This window comes from Brachionichthys hirsutus, chromosome 15 (genome assembly GCF_040956055.1).
Source record: "Brachionichthys hirsutus isolate HB-005 chromosome 15, CSIRO-AGI_Bhir_v1, whole genome shotgun sequence".
Classification (NCBI taxonomy): Eukaryota; Metazoa; Chordata; class Actinopteri; order Lophiiformes; family Brachionichthyidae; genus Brachionichthys; species Brachionichthys hirsutus.
The window spans coordinates 5,683,266-5,704,290 of NC_090911.1; the positions used below are offsets into that span (position 1 = coordinate 5,683,266).

Here is a 21,025-nt window from a genome sequence, read left to right on the forward strand (position 1 = left end):
TTGATGTCAGTGCAGCCGGAGGGATGCGGCATGTCCCACCGCAGCGTACATTCATTCAATTAACACGCGTCAATATTCATTTGCACTATGAACATTTCCACATGGTAAACAACAAATTAGAACTCGTTCTCTTCCATTCATGACTATATTTAATACAAATAGTAAAAACAAAACAAAACAGAGACCGTATTTCACTTCTCTGATGCAAATTGTCTGTATTTCAGTCCAATGAAATGCCAGAACTCATGAGCTGCTCCTTACATGACATGCTTTTGTGTGCCACTTGTGTTGCTGCATATACTGTCTGACATGACTATGCAAGCTCTCATGCAAGAGAAGTCGGTTTAATGCTGGATTAAAAGCATCAACTTAAAGACTGTAATAGGATAAAGCTCAGGTGGAAGCAGCACAAAATAGACGTGGTCAGATCAGGGTAGCATCACCGCTGGTGCCCACATAGGTCACTCTATTTATTCCTGTTGGTGGAGAGGCGCAGTCAATCCGGCTTGTAAGTTGTCATGCCTTTTTTTTCCCATATCTTGTACTCGGCTTTAGTTGAATTTAACATTTCCTTAAGATCATGCTTCGTTTTGTCAGCATGAGACTTTGTTTTTATAGAAAATGTTAGTTTGATAACATCATGAGAAAAATCTCACCATCTGATCTGCTCATTATTCTTGCTTTCGACTTAGCATGAATCCGAAGATAAAGACCGGTGACTACTGAGTCCTTCTTTTCATTTATTGATCATAGACATATCTGCTCACATCTCAGTGCTCATTCCACAGATCGAGTAGGAATGCAAAAGTTGTGAGTCGGCAAATTGAGCCCATATCCGAATAATTCAAGTAAATACATCCTCCCTTATCTGTAAACGCATGATGGATATCAGAATGATGTGACTCTTCTGAGTGAGGCAGGCTAGATTGTCTTGGAAGCCTCTTAAAGGTTTCTTCTTCTATGCTTTTATGACTCGATGGCGTCTGACCTCCCGCCACGGCAGATGGTTTGGATGTCAACACGACCTCTGAGTCTTCCAGACATGATTGATCTTATGTGTCTCGGTGCTGACTGTTGACCTTCCCGGTTTAACGCTTAAAGTCTGTCTAATAAATGTATACTACCACAGAAGATGGAAAGTAAGAAATATTTCATTGTATTTGTGGCGTTTATTGTAAGAAATCTAGATTTTAAGGCCTCCCCCTGCACAGAGACGATTCACTGATTCATTGAAACACATCTGTGGCAGGCTGTATTTCATTCAGATGGATGTGCAGCACCACCTAGTGGTAGGCCTGCTGTTGATCATGCACACCAGTGATGCTTGACTTAATCACGCTCAAACCCAAACCCTATTACCGGTAGTTTTCTGGGACAGACGAAAACCTGCTGTTTTAGAGTTCCGCTCTTCAAACATGTTTTGCCCACGTGTTTCTCCCCCCCTCCCCCATGGTGCTTCAGTGTGATCATGAGTGAGATTGATAATCCGACTGACACAGACTAAACGGGATTTTCTATCAGTCTAAAGAGAGGATTCCATGTTTCAATATGCAGCCGGAGCTCAAGATGAAGCTCCTGTTCGGTCCAGCTGTCCTGGTGCTCACAGTCGGAATCATTAATTCTGCTCCAGAGGATCAAGCCTGGGGCGTCTCAGAGGACACGTTAAAACGTGAGTCGACACGCAAGAACCCAAATTCATCTCAGCAACACTCCTTTGGCTTTTACTTGCATGCATATGTACACAAAACTGCAGTATTTTAAGAGTCACTGGGTTTTTTTTTTTGACAGAAATTCAGTTTATGAAAATTCAGGTTTTGGTTCCTCCCCTCAGAGTTGTCTATGAATGGCGAGCAGCTCGTGAACGAGGAGGTGACGAGGGCTCTGTATGGGGTGAAACAGATGAAGGAGGTGATGCTGAGTAATGAGCGGAAGCATGAACACCTCATGAAGTCCCTCAAGTACATCAGTGACAAGAAGAAGGTACGCCCAATGCTAACAGAATGCAGGACAGACAGAGGAGAGAGCTAACATATGAGAGCGTCCCTTTTGTTTTTTCTTCTGCTACAAGGGAGCAACCCAGCTGGTTCAGGAAGTGACGGAGAAGTTGCAGGAGGCAGAGGAGCAGTGTAAAGACTCCCTGCAGTCTGAGTGGGAGGCCTGCAGGCCCTGTCTGGAGGATGCATGTAAAAGTTTCTACACCTCCACCTGCCGCAGGGGATTTGCCACTTTCCATACCAAGGTGGAGAACTTATTCCACAAGGTGTCCAGGAGTTTTGGGCCCCGAGCCCCTCGCGTCGATGCGGGGGACATGCTGGTGAATCAAGGCCCTGTTGATGCGGACGATGAGGTTTTACGCATCGAGGACTCCTTCAACCGCCTGACAGGCAAAGTGGGTTCCCTGGTGGACCGCAGCGTTGCCCTGGTCTCCCGGATGCGCACCAAGCTCGATAAAGTCCTCCAGGGGGCTTTCTTGAATGAAGCCGACATCCCGACGGAGGAGGCCACCACCGACCCCTACAGCCCCAGCCTGGACTCAGGCTTCCTGCAGGGCTCGGGGTTGGAGGAGGTGCTGGAGTCCTTCTATGATTTTGGCAAGAGCGTGGTTGACGAATTTGGCGCCGTGGTGACCCAGATGTTTGATGGGCTCCACGAGACAGTGGTGGCAGAGACAAAGAAAGGTGGGATTAGGATTAGGGTCTTAAAAAAATACTACAAGTGCTAATTTCTCTGGTGTGGACTTTCAATGTTAGCTGCCGTCATGGTAGATCGGAATGAAGCCATGTTTGTTTTTGGCAGCATGTGGTAGATATTGCTGTTAAAATATTGCACGAAAGGCATTTTAAATTAAAAATTAGAAAAGCACTCCGAGTGCAGACCTCCACCAAGCAGCTCATTCCCCTCCTAATTAGATTTACACCATCCACATGGTGATCTGGATCATCAACAAAAGGTTCTAGATTGTTCTTGGTATCTTTATACACCAACCATGAAAAGTAAAAGTGAATCGGAGTTGATGTGTCTATTCCTGACTCTATTCTAGATCGGATCCAGATGAAATTCGGTGGTGAGATAGAGGTCCCCACCCTACATGACTCTGTCAAACGCCATAAACATCGGCCAATAATCAACCGAGATATTATGGAAAACATTTTAAAGCTCCATTGCTTGCAATGTTCATTTTTAAAGTGATCCAGAATCCAGGATCTTTTCTGGATCATCACCAAATCAAGATCCGACCCTCACTTGTTGAGTTATCTTGCTAACAGAAAAACCAACACCAGTAGCGCCGCAGCGTAGCGGAGGTAAAGAAATCCTAATACACAGATGTAGCTTATTGACTCTTTCCTTAATATTTAAACGCTACAATAAATAAAGCAATCCTAATTAACAATAACCCGCCCCACCCCCACCCTAAACATTTCTCTGTTTGGTGTAGTGAGGGAAAGATTCCCCGGTTACATGCAGAACAGGAGGCTTTGCCGAAACCTTCGCAAACACACCTCAGAGTGCTGGAAGCTCCAACGCCAGTGTGAATCCTGCCAGGGTGCCTTGCTCACAGGTGAAGCACCGCTACCCTCTCTGCTTGGGTCATCTTCATCATCCTCACATACACCCTAACGACTTGTCTGCCTCCTGTCTCCAGAGTGCCCAAGCGTTACGGAGCTGCATGTCGAGCTGGATGCCGTTTCCCAATTGCTGAATGTTTCCAAAGAGCAGTACGAGGACATCTTGTCTATCGTCCAACGTCACGCTGATGAAACAGTCGACTGGCTTTTCAACATGATGGCTGAGTTTAGCTGGGTGGCCCAACCTGTGAACAACAGCAGCAACCCTGAGAACATCTTCCGGGTCACCATGGTGAGGAGAGGAGACCAATGAGAAAGCAGAGTCTTCAAACAGAAGTCTTGTGTCAACATGAGTACCGATACGCTATACTCTTATTCTACACTCTTACCGAATATAAAGAGATCAAAATACAGAACAAACTGTCTGCACATAATTTGAAAACTCGGCTGAGTTAGACAAAAGTGGAAAAAAAGGTGAGTATATTCCTAATTTCTACTGTACAGAATTCACAAATATTACATTTTCCATCAATAACATTAAAATCTTGACTTAATTTGACACCGAACCATAATAATAATTTTACAAGAGTTGAGAATATATCCTTGTTTCTAATTACTCAAATAAAAAAAAAAGCCCTAAAGACCACTATGAAAGAAATGAATTCCTAAATCCCAAACTTGTGTTGGTCCATATATGAGAACCTGACTGTTGAAAAAAATAAAGTAACTTATCCTATTCTGATACAGACAAGAATTGAGCATTTTCCCTACACCCTTAAATACTGAATGCAAATATTTTATATAAAAATACAACAAGTGAAGATAAGCATGTCTCATTAGTGGAGAAATCGATGTGGAACATTACTTACTGTAATCACCAGGTGGCGCCAAAGAGCCCTGAAGACCAGAACGCTTCTGTGACTGAGACCAAGGTGGAGGTGACCATCCTGTCCTCTCCACCACTTATCCTGTCTGTTCCTGGGGAGCTGGACCTGAAGGACCCAGACTTCATCCAGTACGTGATCCAGAAGGCTCTGAACCAGTACAAGGAGCTGCTCAGGTGAGACTTTCCATCACCTCCATTGTTCTGTGTACTTCAATTTTGCAGGACAGGCACCATAATCAGCCCACAACGTGTAAAATGTTGTCTTTAGATAGTTCTTGTAAATTTTGGTTGCAATACTGATTTTTTTATTTTTTATTTTTTTTAATCTTCACAGGTTTGAAGAGGAGTGAAACTACGGCATCCATTTTTTCAGCTTCTATCAGAACTTTCACTTTGAATTAAAGTAGATTGTGTTTCTGTAGAGAAGCATAAAATGGTTGAAAATAAATACATTGAAATTGAACCATGTTAATCATTGCTACATGCTGACCGTAAAAAAAACTAAGAAAATCGGCTCAATAAATACAAATATAATCAAAGTGCGTGACTCACTGGCTCAGAGAGCGATATGCAGACATGAAGCGCGAGAGGAATCTTGGTGTCTGAATCAAAGCTATTTGTCAGCAACAAGACGAAAATGAAAATTTTCTGTAAAACTTTTATTTGTTTCTTTACAAAATCACATTTGTGACCATTCTCTGAATTTCCACAGACATTCTCAGTAAATTCATCATGAGCTACCCTCATCCCAGCTTGAGGAACAGTCACGTGAAGTTCTCACACAAACAAATGTTCACTTATTTTTCCCCAAGCTCAAACTTAATGAAGAAGAACATGCCTTTGCATCTTTCCAGATTCCCCACCACACATCAGAGGGCATCCAGTGGAAACACAGCTGAAAACCTTTGATTTGACATTTGTATTTAACGTCTAGAAAAATCACTAAAGCTCTGGCGTGATCGAAGTGTGTTGTTTTGTTTACTTACCCTCCAGATGTGAACCATAATTTCTACACCTGGGAGTTGAAATAACAAAACCATAATACAGGCAAACATGTTTTAGACTTTCCGTTTCCTAAAACACCACCGCTTGACTTTGCATAGTCACATTTACAAATTAAAAGATGCATTTGTGCTGCTGGCTTTGGATAAAAAAATATCTACCTTCACTACAGCTACAGAAGATTGATGGAATTTTATAAAAAGGAGAGAACTACCACAGAAATGACGAAGCTGTTTAACTGCGGCTGTCTGAAATGTAAGGAGAAATAGGTAAGGAGATTTTTTACAGCTAAAGATGCTAATTTCAGACCGAAAAGAAACTCAGTCTCGCTTAAATTTCACAGCAGAATTGCCCACTCAAAGACATTTATAAAACTTTAAAAAGAGATTTATTTATTTATTTATATAATATCAAAATACCTCTTAACCTTTTCAAGTCCCCATTTAAACAGAAAATCATACCTGACTCGATTTGTCAATGTAAAGAAAAAAAAAAGATGAATCATGCAAATGAGCCCTCATGTTCGAGGTCACCCAGCTGATCACACCCACTAAAATCCCGTAGTTCGCACATCCTCTATGAACACCTGCTGACATCGCTCTTGGATGATGAAGAACATTATTTTAATTCATCTCACCTCATCTTCTCCATCAAGGTTTTACAATCTCAATTCAACCACAGTTGTTGGTCACTTAAAAATATACACATTCAAGCCAAAGTCACACACATGGACATAATGTGGACTCCCATACTAAAGAATTGCTTTGCAGAAGGAAAAATACAAAATAAAGAACCAGAGAGGGGTTCAACATATTTATAAAAGCAATAAAAAAAAAAAAAAAGCATCTGTTAATTTGAAATTAAGAGACAACCCCTCTCTCTTTGATCACAGTGTTGAGGCCAGTCCATATGGATTATTCTGATTTCCCAGATCTTAATGTACCAAGGCACAAATCAGCAAAGTTCCCAGGTCATATGGTCCCCGGCTACACAAGGGACAGCCCTCTACTTGAGAAAACCTTTCCTTTTGCACTTGGACATATGCCAGTGTGGTTGTGGACTAGTTTGTAGCCTTAAAAAAAGCTTATTCCGCACCCTCATAAAGGCTTTTCCCAGCAGTTGAGGTTCTCTGTGCCGAGCTTTCCCCTCCGCTAATGTACCTCTGTGTGATGCCTGAGTTTGGCGCCGCATCTCTCAGACTACAGATTGTCTCCTGGCTGGTATTGTGGCTCTGTGGCTGTGAAGTAGTCTTCCAAAAAGGACTGGATGTATTCAAAAGTCGGTCTTTCATCTGGCTCTTTCTTCCAGCAGTGCCTCATCATTTCGTGAAGGGACTCGGGGCAGCCGTGGGGGCACGGCATGCGGTAACCTCGCTCTACCTGCTCAAGGACCTCTCGATTGACCATACCTGGAGGAAACACGCGGTAATACGTTTCATTCCGTAATATTAATGAATATAAAAGAGTGAGCAGAGACAGAGATTTACAAGAACCAAAGAATTGCTAATCCTGGAACTATGACTTCTGTTACTAGTCAGTTATTTGAGGGCACTAAAGCAAAATTCAAGTTCAAAGTTTTCTGGTCGGGGGAAAAAAAAAGGTTGCAGGTTTTTGATTAGTACAGAACCCAGTTTGCAGCCTGAAGCAGCAGAAAATGTCAGCGCCATGGCAGCAGGATGAAGAAAAAGGCTCGCCCACACAAATGCTGCGTTAAGGGAAAGGCAGAAAATGAAGAAAACTCCAACAAGGTGGAACAAGTGTCAACGCTTCCCGTAAGCCATGCATTCAACTTCAAACCTGAAGCCAAAAGCACCACGAGTCAGCTACTTGAGTAAAATGTAAGCCGCCTCAGCGTTCACTCGACATTATGCAAGTCAGGTCCATAAAAGGCTGAAGCTCCCGTTTAAAATAAGGCCAGATCCCCATTTATTATTGAATGACTGCAGCGATCAAAGACAGAGAACAAGCAGTTCTGCGTCAGCTTCTTCCTGTCCCTTCCCCAAGATAGGAAGACAGCGGATCCTGAACTCCGTGACACATCAGCTCCGTGGGGAGCTCCACTGCAGCTAAAAGAGGTTATGACACAAAGCTGGTGGTACGTTCACAGCCCCCCCCACCCCCCTTCATTCTCCGTGGGACAGTAGGGATCAGGTTATCCCGCACTGGGAGAAGAAAGCCCCCCAGCAGCTGCTGCATCCATGGTATGTGTCATACTGCAGTGTTTTATATATATATATATATATATATATAGATTCAAGTAGAACTGTGACGCGTTCCCATGCAGATGCTTCCACTTTGTATACCTACAAGACTTCAGCACAGCAGGGCATTAACCACAAATGTCCAATAGGTCATAAAACAAAAAGGAGGGGGTTTGGCTTCGGCTCCCACAATTCACTGTTGAATAGACGTTTCTTTACCATGTATTAACATGGTAATTAAAACAAATTTCACTGTATAGGTTGTACTGAAACCAAAGGAGGCCAGAGGAGTAAGATCGCCGATGACAAGACACGGTGGTTAAACCAACCATATTGGCACACTGAAATCAGTGCCAGTGAAACAGGCATATCGCAGTACTGTTTTCAGACAGCAGGGGTCAGAGATGCTGCTCAGGAAGAGGTTCTGTATAGGAATCGGCTCAGAGACAACTGAATTGAGTCATGATGAAAATATGTTCAAAGACAATAGAGCATCGTGAACACTTGTTGAGATTACCCCGTTGCAAAAATAATAGAATAGAAAACGTTCAACTCGGTTGTCGATCAGGTGGATGCAGGAGAAAGAAGACGCACGATTCTCTGGGTCTTACCTGGGTATGGGACTCTGCCCTTGGTCACTAGCTCCGTTAGCAGAATACCAAAAGACCAGACGTCGGATTTGATGGTGAAGCGGCCATACAGAGCAGCTTCGGGGGCCGTCCACTTGATGGGGAATTTTGCACCTGGGGAAAAAATTATTAAGAGTCAACGTGGAGGGAAAAAATGGGTACATTTCTAAGATGCAGACACACACCTTGTCTGGCGGTGTACTCGTTGTCCTCGATGAGCCGAGCCAGGCCAAAGTCTGCAATCTTACACACCAAGTTATCGGCCACCAGGATGTTGGCGGCTCTCAGGTCCCTGTGGATGTAGTTCATCCTCTCGATGAAGGCCATGCCATCCGCAATCTGGGGTGGGTTCGGACAGGACAGAAAACAAGAGCGTCAACTAAGAGAAAATGGCATCCCCATCCAATCAAATTAACTTTACACAGAAAGCAGAACAAAGAAATAAGACATTAATTAACAAATGCTACGTGTGAAATACAGTGCACTTTATTTACGTGGACCCAAAAGCCAACTGAACTAGTATCGTCTACAGTTAAAACAACATTTAACACATCAGTTACTCTGGCTGTCAACTCCCGCTGAGATGGCTCAATGTTTCAAATGCCTCCAGTCTCATTCTCAAACACTTTTCCAGTCGGCTGAGTGAGAAGAGAGGCTTGCTAGTGCCGAGATGGCCAAATTAAGAGCAGATCACAGGAGGCGACTGGGCTCGAGAGGCCTCCGACGATCCGCGTTTAAGTGCTACAGGCAGTTAAGCTGCGGAGAAAGAGGAGAAGCACACACGGCGAGGAGGAGGAGGAGGAGGGGAAAGATTTCAAGTGGGATGTTAAATAATGATGACAGCCAGATGAAGAAACTAAAAAAGCTTTTTATCAAGACTCTATCACTTGCTGGGGACACTCTTGCGCGCAGCTGTCTTTGCTTTATTGCTGCTGCACGATTCTTCGAGCAGAAGTTAAAACAACAGGCGTGAGGCGGAGGCGGTTTCCGTGTGTTTCCGTGTTAGTGTTCAGATGTTGGGGTTCTGATCATACCTGCGCAGCCATGTCCACCAGCTGAGGCAGCTTCAGGTATTTGCCATCTCCTTCCTTCAGAAAGTCCAGCAAACTACCTGTCGAGAGCGTACAGAGAGCGTCGTCAATACATCCATCCGGTGGTACAGACAGAATCGATTGGAAGACTATTCCAGGAAGTCTCATATTGATTTCCTGGAAATCCTTCCTGTTACTTGACCTGAATTAAAGCAGCCTGCATCCTGACATGCATGTGTATCTGATTGGATGCCAGAGAAAGACACAGCACTAATACTGGATGGACAGATATTCCCAGTCATAGGTGGACATACACACATTATTTCTATAGAACTTTGGTTGCTGTTTCTATGGCAGCAGCAGTGACGTTGACAGTGAACGACAATAGAACACGTTTCACTGCTTGGATTTTCGCCCTTTGTGACTCGTGCCGATTGCTTTGTCTATTTTTACTTGAACTTTTAGCCATCTGTGGAAAAAGGTTGTTTAGATTTCTTGACTCTAGTGGAGTCGATGTAACAACTGCACTTAAATACAGCGAGACGTAGACTTACTACAGCTATGATAAACTAAACTGATGCTAACAAACTCAAGGAGCCGTTTTGACATCTGCTCCTTTATGATGTTTAGACGTTGAAACGAATAAAGACAGTAAAGTTAGCACTCTGGGTCCGCCTGGCCATACCTTTGGCCATGAATTCTGTTACGATGTAGATGGGCTCCTCAGACACCACAGCATAGAGAGGCACTAGCTTGTCATGTCGGAGTTTCTTCATGATCTGTGCTTCCTGCAGGAAGGCCTCTGGAGACATTGTGCCTGGCTTCAGGGTCTTAATAGCCACCTTAGTCGTGCCGTTCCACGTGCCTGATGAAAAGACACGAGGAAAACAATATGCTCAGTCATGTTTGATGCGAGCTGTAAACCAGTGCTCCTCAATTGTTCTCTGTTACGCCTCGCCTCACCATGCCCCAATTGGGGGGGGGGGGGCATCATCTGAGAACCACTGACATAAACCAATGTTAGTTTTGCATTGGAAACGAACTGCTGAGGAAATCTTTTGATAAAGTGACACACTGGGGGTATGTTAAAGACTTTTGACACTTCTCAAGTCAGACTCCTTAAATCTAAAACAACCATCATGACAGATTCCTGGCTCCCCCCCCCCATGGGTAAAGAACAGCTGTAGAGAGAAAGAAAACAACAACTTGAATAACCAGCCACTTCCTGGTTGGGAGCCACTTACTCACACACCCTGCTTACACACAATGAGCTCTTCTGCTTCCGTCATGAGACTGACCTTCACCACTGAGTCACACTGCACAAAGGACACACAGGCACACGTGCACACAAAGTAGGCCAATGATGATGTCTAATAAGAAGGCGGAGTTTCGGTAAGCAGTAGAAGCATAGCAGAAAACCATCAGGAGCAAACGGTTGCAGGGAGAGACAGGGAGGGATTCCTGGGATTGCACAGCGTAGGCTTGCAGGTCGAGGCTTGCTGCAGGCCAGGCTTAATGAAAGGCTGCATGATGAATGAAGAGAGCTGTGTTCACTGAAAGGCCCCCGTCTCGCATGCAGGCTGAGAGCTGAAGCGTAGGAGTCGACTTGTGATTACTGATATGTGTATCTAATCCGATGGTAATCAGTAATCATGTGCTCAAATGCGTCAGAGATCAACTCTTCCGTGAGGCCAGTGTAACTCCGCTACATGTGTAAATGAATCATCTCTTACTGTCTGTATCAATAACTGCTTCTGGTTTGTATTGTATCGTTACCAATAATGCATAGTGGAAGTCGTCCCATAACTTAACTAGTTTCCATGCAGTTGTTGTTATAATCACCAACATTAAGAAGTATTAATCTCATCGTGTCCCAGCAGGACAGATCCAGACACTAATCAATGATCAACAGCCGGTATGTAATGCAATGTTAACCAAGTCCCAGAATCTGCTTTTTCTTATGCTAATTAGTCCAATATAAGCGATCATCTCATCTTCAAGAAGATAAATGAATGAATGTACGTTTGTGTGTTGCTAAAACCAGTGACGTGCGGTGAAGCTCATGTCTGGTGAGGCATTGACTTCCTCTCAATCAGATTCACAAACTTATGAATCCTACAGAGTCTCTTATGCACCATTTGATTGGTTTATATTAAAAATCTGCGTGCCTCACCTAGTGCCTCTTTTTCAAATTACTGGATGTAGTGTAAATACATTGTTATTGTCTGCTCCTGCTCTCTGTCTCTCTATCACTCTTTGTTTTTGAGTCTCCTCCTACCTGTCCTCGTCTCTGTCATTGTCTCTCTACTTCTGTCTCTCTCTCTCTTTCTCAACCCCAACCGGTCAAGACAGACCGCCGTCCACTATGAGTCCTCGGTTCTGTTCAAGGTTTCTGCCTGTTCAAGGGAAGTTTTTCCTTGCTTCCGTGCTTGCTCTTGTGGGATCTGTTTTTCCCTGCGACACCCGTAAAGTGCCTTGCGATAACTTTCTGTTAGGATTTGGCGCTATAGAAATAAAAATGAATTCGATTCAACTGAACTTTGGTAATTTGGTTCATATAGCTACAGTAAATAGCGACTCTCACTGCACAGCATGTAGAACAGTTAGCCAAGTCATTGCACAATTCAGGGTGAGGCTGAGCTGGCTGGTGCCTCATCGCACATCTCTTCTCATTATTTGAAAGATAAATATGACAAGTCAGCTATTTTAAATGAAAAATAATCTTAAACTGTTCAAGTTCAAAATAACTTCATAATACAAACTACTGGATAAATATACATTGTTGTTTTTTTGCAGGATAGCAGGTGAGGTTCGGCCTCCCGGTCCTCCCCAAACTGCACGGCACTGGCTGAAACATAAGAAGCATCCTGTAGTACAGCAGGAACGACGGCTCACCCATCCAGACTTCTCCGAAGCAGCCCTGGCCCAGTTTGACCTCCAGTCGGAGGGATTCACGTGGAATTTCCCAGGCATCTTTCGCTAGTCCCTGAGTCTGAGGCTTGACTGTGGGGCACACTGTTGTCAGCTTGTAGCACAAACCATCTGCATGCTCTGGACACACATAATAGAGGACAGAACAATTAGTTGGCTTTAGTTAGCAATCAGCCTGCTGATTCACACCATCAGCCTGTTATAAACAAAGACACAATTGCTGAGATTTATGAAGACACATTTATCACAGTCAGCACAGACACATTTCAGCAAGTTAAAATCACACCAGAAGTTACAAACAACAATTTGTTTAGGCATACCCGTGTAGTGTTTCACAAGCTTCTGCAGTGTCTCAAACTGGGCCCGGGTGGTGATGTAATAGCCGCCATTGTCAAGCTTGCGGATCTTGTAATGTTTGACGTTTTCTCCCTTTGCCTCATCCCAGTCCCGGATAGACAGAGAGTAGGCACCTTTAAAATCCACAGACATCGAGTTAGTTTGTGCTTCTTGGTAACAGATACTATCCGGTCTGCCATCCATCCCATGCGTGATACAAAAAACCAGATCAGTGCAATCGGCAACATTTTAACAGTACAATTAAACATATGGCTGCAATAAAACCACAATCCACAGCACTAATGAACAAAACAAGCTTCATGAATTCGCCTTATACAGTGGAACATCGGTTCTCGAACGACTCGGTTCTCAAACTAAAAAACGGAGTTCAAACTGCCTCAGAAGTCGAACAGATTTTCGGAATCCAAACACACAAGAAGAGCCGAGGCAATCTTACCTGGTTAAATAAACAAACAAACAAAAAACGAAGACGCGTGAGTGGAGCCGAAACGGACCAAAGACATGCGGAAGAAGGCGGAGTAGGTTCAGTTTGAGTAGATCTGCCGTAGCTGTGTGCACCTTTTTCGCTTTGTGTGCGTATTTTTTTGGATTTATTCTTTTGAGCTCTTACTCATGGATCTAAACAAAGGCAGCAGTAATACGCCTGTCAAAGGAAAGAGGAAAGCAGCGAGAACAACTGTCCAATTGAAGAAGGAAATGATCGACAAATATGAAAATGGCGTCTATTTCTGGGATCTTGTTGCGCATTACGGTATGGAGAAATAAACAACTTTGACTTTTCCTAAGAAAACTGATCTAAAGAGAAAGAGAAGGAAAAATACACAGGACAGTCACATGGTCATTTTATGGAGGTTTACATCATGTTACATTAGTTCCTATAGGTAATATATTTTGTGTTTTTGAACAATATTACAATATAACAAATTATGTTCAAGAACCAAGGTTCCACTCTATATTCTAATTATCGTTACACCTCATACCTTTGGTTGTTTCACTCTCTCGTGCCAAGAAAGTTCCCCGCTGGTTCCCTGGAAGCAACAACAGACGCTCAGCATCTTTACGGCCCATTTTACCAAAGTACCATCTGCCAAAGGAGAGAATGTCAGACAGTCAGGACCCAGGAGGAGCTCTCCCTGCGATATCATGCATAACAAGCTTCACTTTCACACAATACGAACACACTGCTTCTAACGTAATGTTTAGATGTTCGTGGACTTGGAAATCCTTCAGCTTCAGATGTAGCTTATAAACTTTGTCGGCTGTGTTTTGGCGAGTTTAGCCTCAAACACAGAGGAATAGTGAAATGAAAAATAGGTGGCACCATACAGCTAAGATTCAATTCAAGAATTTTCATTTCTGTCACACATGGCCACCCTCAAAGACAATTTCAAAAAGTAACTACCGGTAGTTCAAAATTTCAGTCCATACAACTTTGATTATAGATAACTCTGTTTCCAGCCGTATTGAATTAATTGTCTTTCTTGTTTGACGCATTTTTCAAACTAAACTGAGAAGGATTCAAAACTCCTAAACCGTGACGTGTTGTTCCCCTCCGTCAGACTGGAGGCAAATGGATTTGACTTGTTCATCCAGGGAATATTTTGTGAGTTATGAAATGTCCTTGTCTGTACACCAATGAGAAACCAGGCTAAAACTGAAAGCAACACAGATAATTCATTTTTCTGTCACACCAGAATCACCACCAGCTCTAGGACAGGACTCCATTGTTTAGAGTAGACTCTCTGCTATGTTGGAACACTGTGAGGTAGCCGCAATGTGTGACCACGCAATCACATCACATCTTCTTAATCAGCAGAGGAAAACTGCGTGAGCAGGGCAGGCAGAGCAAAAGCACTCGTGAAGGACACACGTAGTGAAAGAAGAGGACGGAGGCAGATAGTGTTAGAACAGGTGCTGTGCTCTTACTCTTCAGCTTGTATGGAGTCGGCTGGAGCCACATAGTTACTGGGGATGTAGCCTTTCTGTCCGGTGTTGATGGAGCGAGCCTCCCACCAATCGCCTTCCCTGAAGAGAGAGAGAGAGAGAATAGTCAAGTCACCTTGTTGGCTATGACTGGTGTCCACTGTCAAATAATCTAGGCACGTTCAAAGTCCGGTATAATAAAAGCACGACCTTATCAGTGAAAAACTTTCACTATCAAAAGGAAAATTGTGCAAGACAAGCCGCCATTGGCTCTACTTCCTTCTGGACTGTATAGAATGTAGTGATGCACAAGAAACTAAATGTTCAACACATATAAATTAAAGTATACTGAACTCAAGTGTGATATTTCCACAGGTGACTGAGGAAATATTGGAAGGAAATATTGCTGTATTATAAGTGCTTTATTTGTAACAAAAATATTAAAGTAAACACAAGCATGGAAATACTCTGTAATCCATCACTGTAATCCAAATGAGAAGACAGACAGATGGCCCATTAGCGGCACACATTCACCGCGACTGATTTCAGTCAAGACCTGAATACAACTGAGGATTACACACACACACACACACACACACACACACACACACACCATCAGTATTAAATGCAATTACACTCACGTGTTGTTGATAATCTGGAAGCGATCCCCTTTTGTGAAGGACAGGTCGTCAGATGTTCTCGCCTCGTAGTCGTACAGCGCTACAAAAAAAGTTACTCCACCTGAAAACGGAGTCAATCCAGTCAGACATTAAATCCTAGCACGCACAACAAATGAAAAAAATAAATAAAGAAAAAAAATACAGTTTGCTTACATTCCTTTCTTGCTGTTTATCTATTTTTAAAGGCCTCATTGAGGATGAATATAGTGAACAGAAATATATTCCACTCAGAGCCAAAACGAAACCATTAACCAGTTCTCTTAATGTTTCTAATTTTGTTTCTCTTTTTGAACATTCTCTTCGTTTATCACACTCTGTGGTTTAATCACAAGTCAGTCCCACTGATGTCAGTGAATCGCTACCGTGCAACGAAACCAGTCGATCCGTGCAAAGTGAAGCGAGCAGAGACTCTTATCGGCCCACATTAAATGCGTCATCTTGATGCGTACTAATAAAGTGTCATTTTAATATTAACATTAAAATTAGTTTGTTTTAAACCATAGTTGAAAGTGTTAACTTGGTATTTGCATGGCTAAATCAATTGAATACAGTGCATGTAATTGTTTTCTTAATGCCTGCTGCACTGCTTCAGACCTATTTTGGGATTCTTTTTGGCCCTGATGTTTTATCTGGCACATTTGAAATGTATAACCTGAATAACAGCTGCTGCTCAGAACGTACTGAGTCAGAATTTATGTTAAAGATGTGCATTGATTCACACATAATTCCCTCTTTGAAACGATCAGCGGACCGACAGCAAAATGAATGAACTTGAATAATGATGAGTATGTAATTAATGCTGAATAAAGTGTTTCCTTAAATAAAGAGCATCTCCAAAAACTGACCTGCAACGATGCTGGGGAATGGACTGCTCACTGCCACCGATGTGAAGGAGGTGGAGGCTCCGCCGAAGGGCGCCATGACAGAAGAGGCCCCGCCGAAAGGAGTGAGGCCAGCGGCGTGACTGTTGTAGCTGTTGCTGTGTGTCTTCATAGCTGGTGAATGACCCATCAGGGTGGGGTCAGGTCCATAGTGGCCCAGGTGTGTGTTGGCCGGCGTGGCATTCGTGTTATCGGGTCGGTACTTGAGAGCCGGACTCTTGTCCTCTTTACTCCTGACACAACCCATCGTCGAGCCTGGAGGGTTAATTGGGAATAACCGTACATTCAAACACAAGATGTAGTGATCAAACCTGAAACCAACGACATTTAAGACTGAATTCAAAGCACACGTTCTAGAAGTAAAAATGGAAACCTTTCAGGATCAGACGTCCTACACGACCCGAACCTCTCAGCTGCTATGTGAAATAAAATAAGATGATACACCTCTCCTCTCACTGTGGAAAAAGGTCTTCCTTACTGATTACAGAGACATTTTAAAATATCAAACTCTGAAAAGGAAGTAAATCACGTAAAAAACACCTATATTGTCCCTGCAGCCATGGGTGATATGATCACAGCATTCAGAGTTCACACAATGTTCATGCTGTTCATAAGTTAATGTTGGACTCTGGGAAGACATCTGTTTGTCCATGATTTAAAGCTCCTCAAATGCCTGAAGCGTCCAGAGGGCAGCAGTTCAAGCAGGTGATGTCCAGGGTTGGCTCCTGAGAATTCTCCGAGGCAGGGAGTTCATTCCTCAATGGAGCAAACCTCTTCATGTGCCCAGGAACAACTACCAAACCTGTTTAGCATGAACTTAGAAATTCAAAACGAAATTAATGAACAAGTATCTGAAATGGGAGTTTTTTTGGTGCGTAAATTAACAACAAAAAAATCACTATTTTTGTTGTTGTTGCAGAGGCTGTGTCAGGAATAGAGAGAAGTTAAGACAAGACTGAAAGCCAACAATGAATTTGCACCGTATGACCTCACAAGTCCCAACAGAAGACTGAAACCAGCTCGTATTGCAGCCTATGGTTGTGTCAGCTTTGCCCTGTGATCACGATGTCACTGACAGATTGAGCTGCAACGAGCTCCTTTAGTGTAAAGCGTCTCACTGATATATGAGAAGCTGGATTAGGTGTAAGACCACATTAGTGCACAGACGTTTCCCCAGGAGTCTTAATGGCATGTGGTGATTATTTAATTTTTTTACTCTCATCACATTAATTACAGCATCTAAAGATACTAAATGATTAAAAACTGAACACAGCTTCACGAAGTGTCACAAAACTGCCAAAATATATGAAGGAGGTGTTTGTTGTTATTTTAGTATAAGAAAGAAAGAAAAAGAAGGAAATGTCAGTACAGTTTACCGACTTTTAAAAGTTTGGACGAACTGAGTTTGGTTGTGTTTTTCAGGGAAATATTTTGGCTTTTTAGCTGCAGCTTCACAGTTTTTAAGAGAAGGAATGAAGCAAAAACTATTTTGAAAACTGATGATTTTGTTTGTTTTGTAAAAATACCACCATCAGGATTTTCAGCTGTTCAGCGATACAGTTAATTTTGACAGTTTTGCAATTTGACTGAAAACATACTCATCCCTCTTGGCACCGACTGTATTGTGGAATATTTACATCCAAGTTAAATTGAAGTGTAAAAAATAAATACATTTTGCATCCTCACAACCTCAGAGGCATCAGAACACAAAAATAAGCATGACTGCCATCTTTGACCTTATTTGCTGCACATGTCCAAACGCACCATGTGTCCAAATGTCTACGACACTTAGCGCCTGACCCTACAGCTCATATTAATGCAAAAAAATGGCTGACCTGAAAGAAAAACAGTTTAAAGAATCTTGATGTGGTTTGAAGGGGAAGCGAATCCTGAAAAATAATGCAGGGAAAAATGCAGGGGCTCATTCTGGTGAATCAAGGCGACTGCATCGGCTTTAAAAAGAGGTGCAATTGAAGTATCGACAAGAAGGACGAGGATCAATGCACCATGGCTTGATTCGGAGAAGCATACATAAATATCTTATCCTGTGTGGGCGGGAGTTAAAGTCCTTCATCACACTTCTCATTTCATTGTGAGGATACTCTCCTCATTGATTCCTCCATAAATGATGTCATTACAAGCTGCATACTAGAATAAAAACTCATCCAACATGTTCTTAGTTCAATGAGCAGGCACCCAAAGAAATTGATTTAAAAAGAAAATGAGAAAGAAAAAAATTAATCAGCCCTGAATAAATCCTGATAGAATTGAAGGAAGTCTGAGCAAGTTCAGGAGAGCGTTCATGATCTGGCACGCCTGATGGGCTCAACGCCCACAAGATTCATTTTCCACCTGCTGGCTCAAAATACAAGAAGGAAAGGCCTTCAGTGAAATCCACAGTTACTCCAAGAGCTGAATGAAGTTCTGAACTGTCGATAATTCAGAAGGAAAGAAACAAAAAATGCCACACTTTTAATAATTCCCTCGTCTTGCTACTACAGAAGGGCAACCAAGCAAGCCAGAACGTTGGTGTGATTGAGAGAAAGGCTTCCGACTTGTTCTTTGTTCCATCCCGTTTTGTTATGGACAGAGAAAAAGGTTCCTTTTGGTACTTTTGTGCTCCCCAACAAAGCACAGCACGCTCCCAATCTCATGAGCAACCCACATGCTAACACCAAGCAGCACGAATGCTAATTAAGGCACAAAATCACTGTCAGAGGTGGAGCCAAAAAGCCAAGCCATCAATCAAAGTAACAGATCGAGTTAAATATTCATAGCGACCAGATCAGAATCAGAATCAGTTTATTGTCAATGAGGGTTCACAGACTGGGAATTTTCCTTGGTGAAGTCGTGCAACACGTTCCAGTAATGACCATAATAAATGCGTATGCCCTAAAATAGACAAAGTTACAAAAAACATACGAGTACAGAACACATCACAAAAACAGCAGCATCAGGAGTGGATCCACAGATGGGTATTAGCAGCAGGAGAACTTGCAGTGTAACATGTGTAAACATTACAATGACAATAAAAACTCATCTTAATCTTCATCGTCACCCTCGTCTCCATCTTTACCCATGCTCCCCGCCACCACACTGGACTGCGACCCCTCTCGTGTGGAAACAACAAGCTTCACTTAAGTCCCGGGTGGTACGCGCCAGCAGTTTATGGGTGGTTTTAATACGCAACACTAATTAAATGAATCAAAAATTTTAATCGACGCTTTTTTGTAATCAAATTACTCGATTTAATCGATGCAGCTCGATTGGGGATATTTTTAGTACCGTATAGAATTTACACAGCATCAGGCATCACAGAACAGGTCGCATATAGTTTGGGCAAGAAAAGTGCCTATAAATGGGATCTGTTTAACAACTGTGAAGGTATAAGGCACTCAGAGATCAGGCATGACACAAGACGTAACTCCCGTTTCCTTCCGAGTCATGAGATAAGAGGTAATTCTGGAGTGTACTGGGAGAGGCCTTTCGACCTTTGAGCTGCTTTCCGGTTTTCCCTTTGCAGTCACCTGGTTCACAACTAACACAGTCATCGAGGCTGTAGAGTCAGGAATACATGATCTGGAGTTTGGTGATCCTTAAAGGTTGACTATGAAGCAAATGGACTTCAGAAATCACAGAGCTCCTGCTTTAAATGGAAAACTGTGTGTTTCTCTAAAAACATATGAAGTTGGAGCACGTATGCGTGGAAGTGCTGACTCGGCAACACATTCATGTGTGGGTAAAAAGACATGTTGTGGGTTCCAGGCTGATATGAAATGCTATTCTGATACAACAACTGGAGTCATAACTAGTGCTTTAAAGGATTAAGAATTTAAACTCGGTGCCAATAAAATAAAACATACTGTGTAAAAGAGTAATACACCAGTGCGCTTACAGAACACACTATTCTACGATAGACTAGTTCTGTGTGGACCAACAAAACCTTTGCTGCTAAACCCTACTTTGAGGCTGCGAAGCAGAGAAAGGATTGCTTGAACTATCCGTTGATCAATCACGAAGAGCGAAAAAGAAGTCCACTTGACTTGTTCAAGTTTGATCGAAGATGTTTCACCTCTCATCCAAGAGGCTTCTTCCGTTCTGAGAGACTGCTAGAGAGTTTAATTAAATTAAATTTTATTCCTATAGCACCAAATGACAACAGAATGTTATCTCAAGGCACTTCACAGGTGTAGCAGGGAAAGACCGAACCCAACTTGACTCACAAGAGCAAGCACTTCGGCAATGGAGGCAAGGAAAAACTTCCTTTTAACAGGCAGAAACCTTGGACAGAACCTAAGGCTCATAGTGGATGGCCATCTGTCAAAGATTAGAATACTTATTTCCTGTTGGAGCAGAAAACAACAAGAGAACAAGTCCAGTTGATTCTTTGTGATTTACCATGACCTGGACGACTGAGAACCGACACAGACATGTTCTTTGATCACCAAAATGTGTTTGAATTGTTTCGCATTGATCGTTTCCATATTACAAGAAAGCTCAATGGCTTGCTATCGAGTTCCTGCCAGATCATGTTAAAGGAGAATTGTTTTTATTCTATTTTACTTGGACAAACAGGAGGAGCCTGTGAGGCCAAACCTAATCACGATTTGAAAAAATCAATCAAGGGCAAAAAGCCAAAAGGCCAAGCTGACAGGCCGGCCTCATAAATATTGGCCTCGATCACAAAAGGATGAGGACTTGGGGCTGCAAACCATTACTGGGACATTACTCATCCATTTCCCTGGCACACTCTCTGAGACGCAGCTCAGTCTTATCTTCAGGGCAGCCTGCCACCTCTGCCAATCCCACTGCGTGAGTGGAGGGGAGGGGGGGGGGGTCGATGGGGGTAGAAGAGGCGCTTCCTTCCGAAGCCATTCATGCGATTGAGGCCACCTGCTGTGACGGGCTAGAGCGAGGCAGGCTGAGAGAAAGAGCCATC

The 21,025-nt window shown here is 42.9% G+C and overlaps 2 protein-coding genes across 2 annotated transcripts; one reads left to right on the forward strand and one right to left on the reverse strand.

The window, feature by feature from the left end:
• Nucleotides 1–1,566: 1,566 nt before the first annotated feature.
• Nucleotides 1,567–4,630, forward strand: clul1 (clusterin-like 1 (retinal)). Its single transcript, XM_068748638.1, has 6 exons — nt 1,567–1,669; nt 1,832–1,980; nt 2,069–2,678; nt 3,437–3,559; nt 3,644–3,858; nt 4,448–4,630. The coding sequence occupies exons 1-6, from the start codon at nt 1,567–1,569 to the stop codon at nt 4,628–4,630; spliced, it is 1,383 nt and encodes a 460-aa protein (XP_068604739.1).
• A 473-nt stretch (nt 4,631–5,103) lies between these two features.
• Nucleotides 5,104–16,333, reverse strand: yes1 (YES proto-oncogene 1, Src family tyrosine kinase). The gene is made up of 11 exons (XM_068748635.1): nt 16,051–16,333; nt 15,167–15,266; nt 14,529–14,627; nt 13,583–13,686; nt 12,566–12,715; nt 12,210–12,365; nt 10,000–10,179; nt 9,318–9,394; nt 8,469–8,622; nt 8,266–8,397; nt 5,104–6,862 (listed from the first exon to the last, which is right to left on the reverse strand). The coding sequence occupies exons 1-11, from the start codon at nt 16,331–16,333 to the stop codon at nt 6,654–6,656; spliced, it is 1,644 nt and encodes a 547-aa protein (XP_068604736.1). The 3' UTR covers nt 5,104–6,653.
• Nucleotides 16,334–21,025: the final 4,692 nt, after the last annotated feature.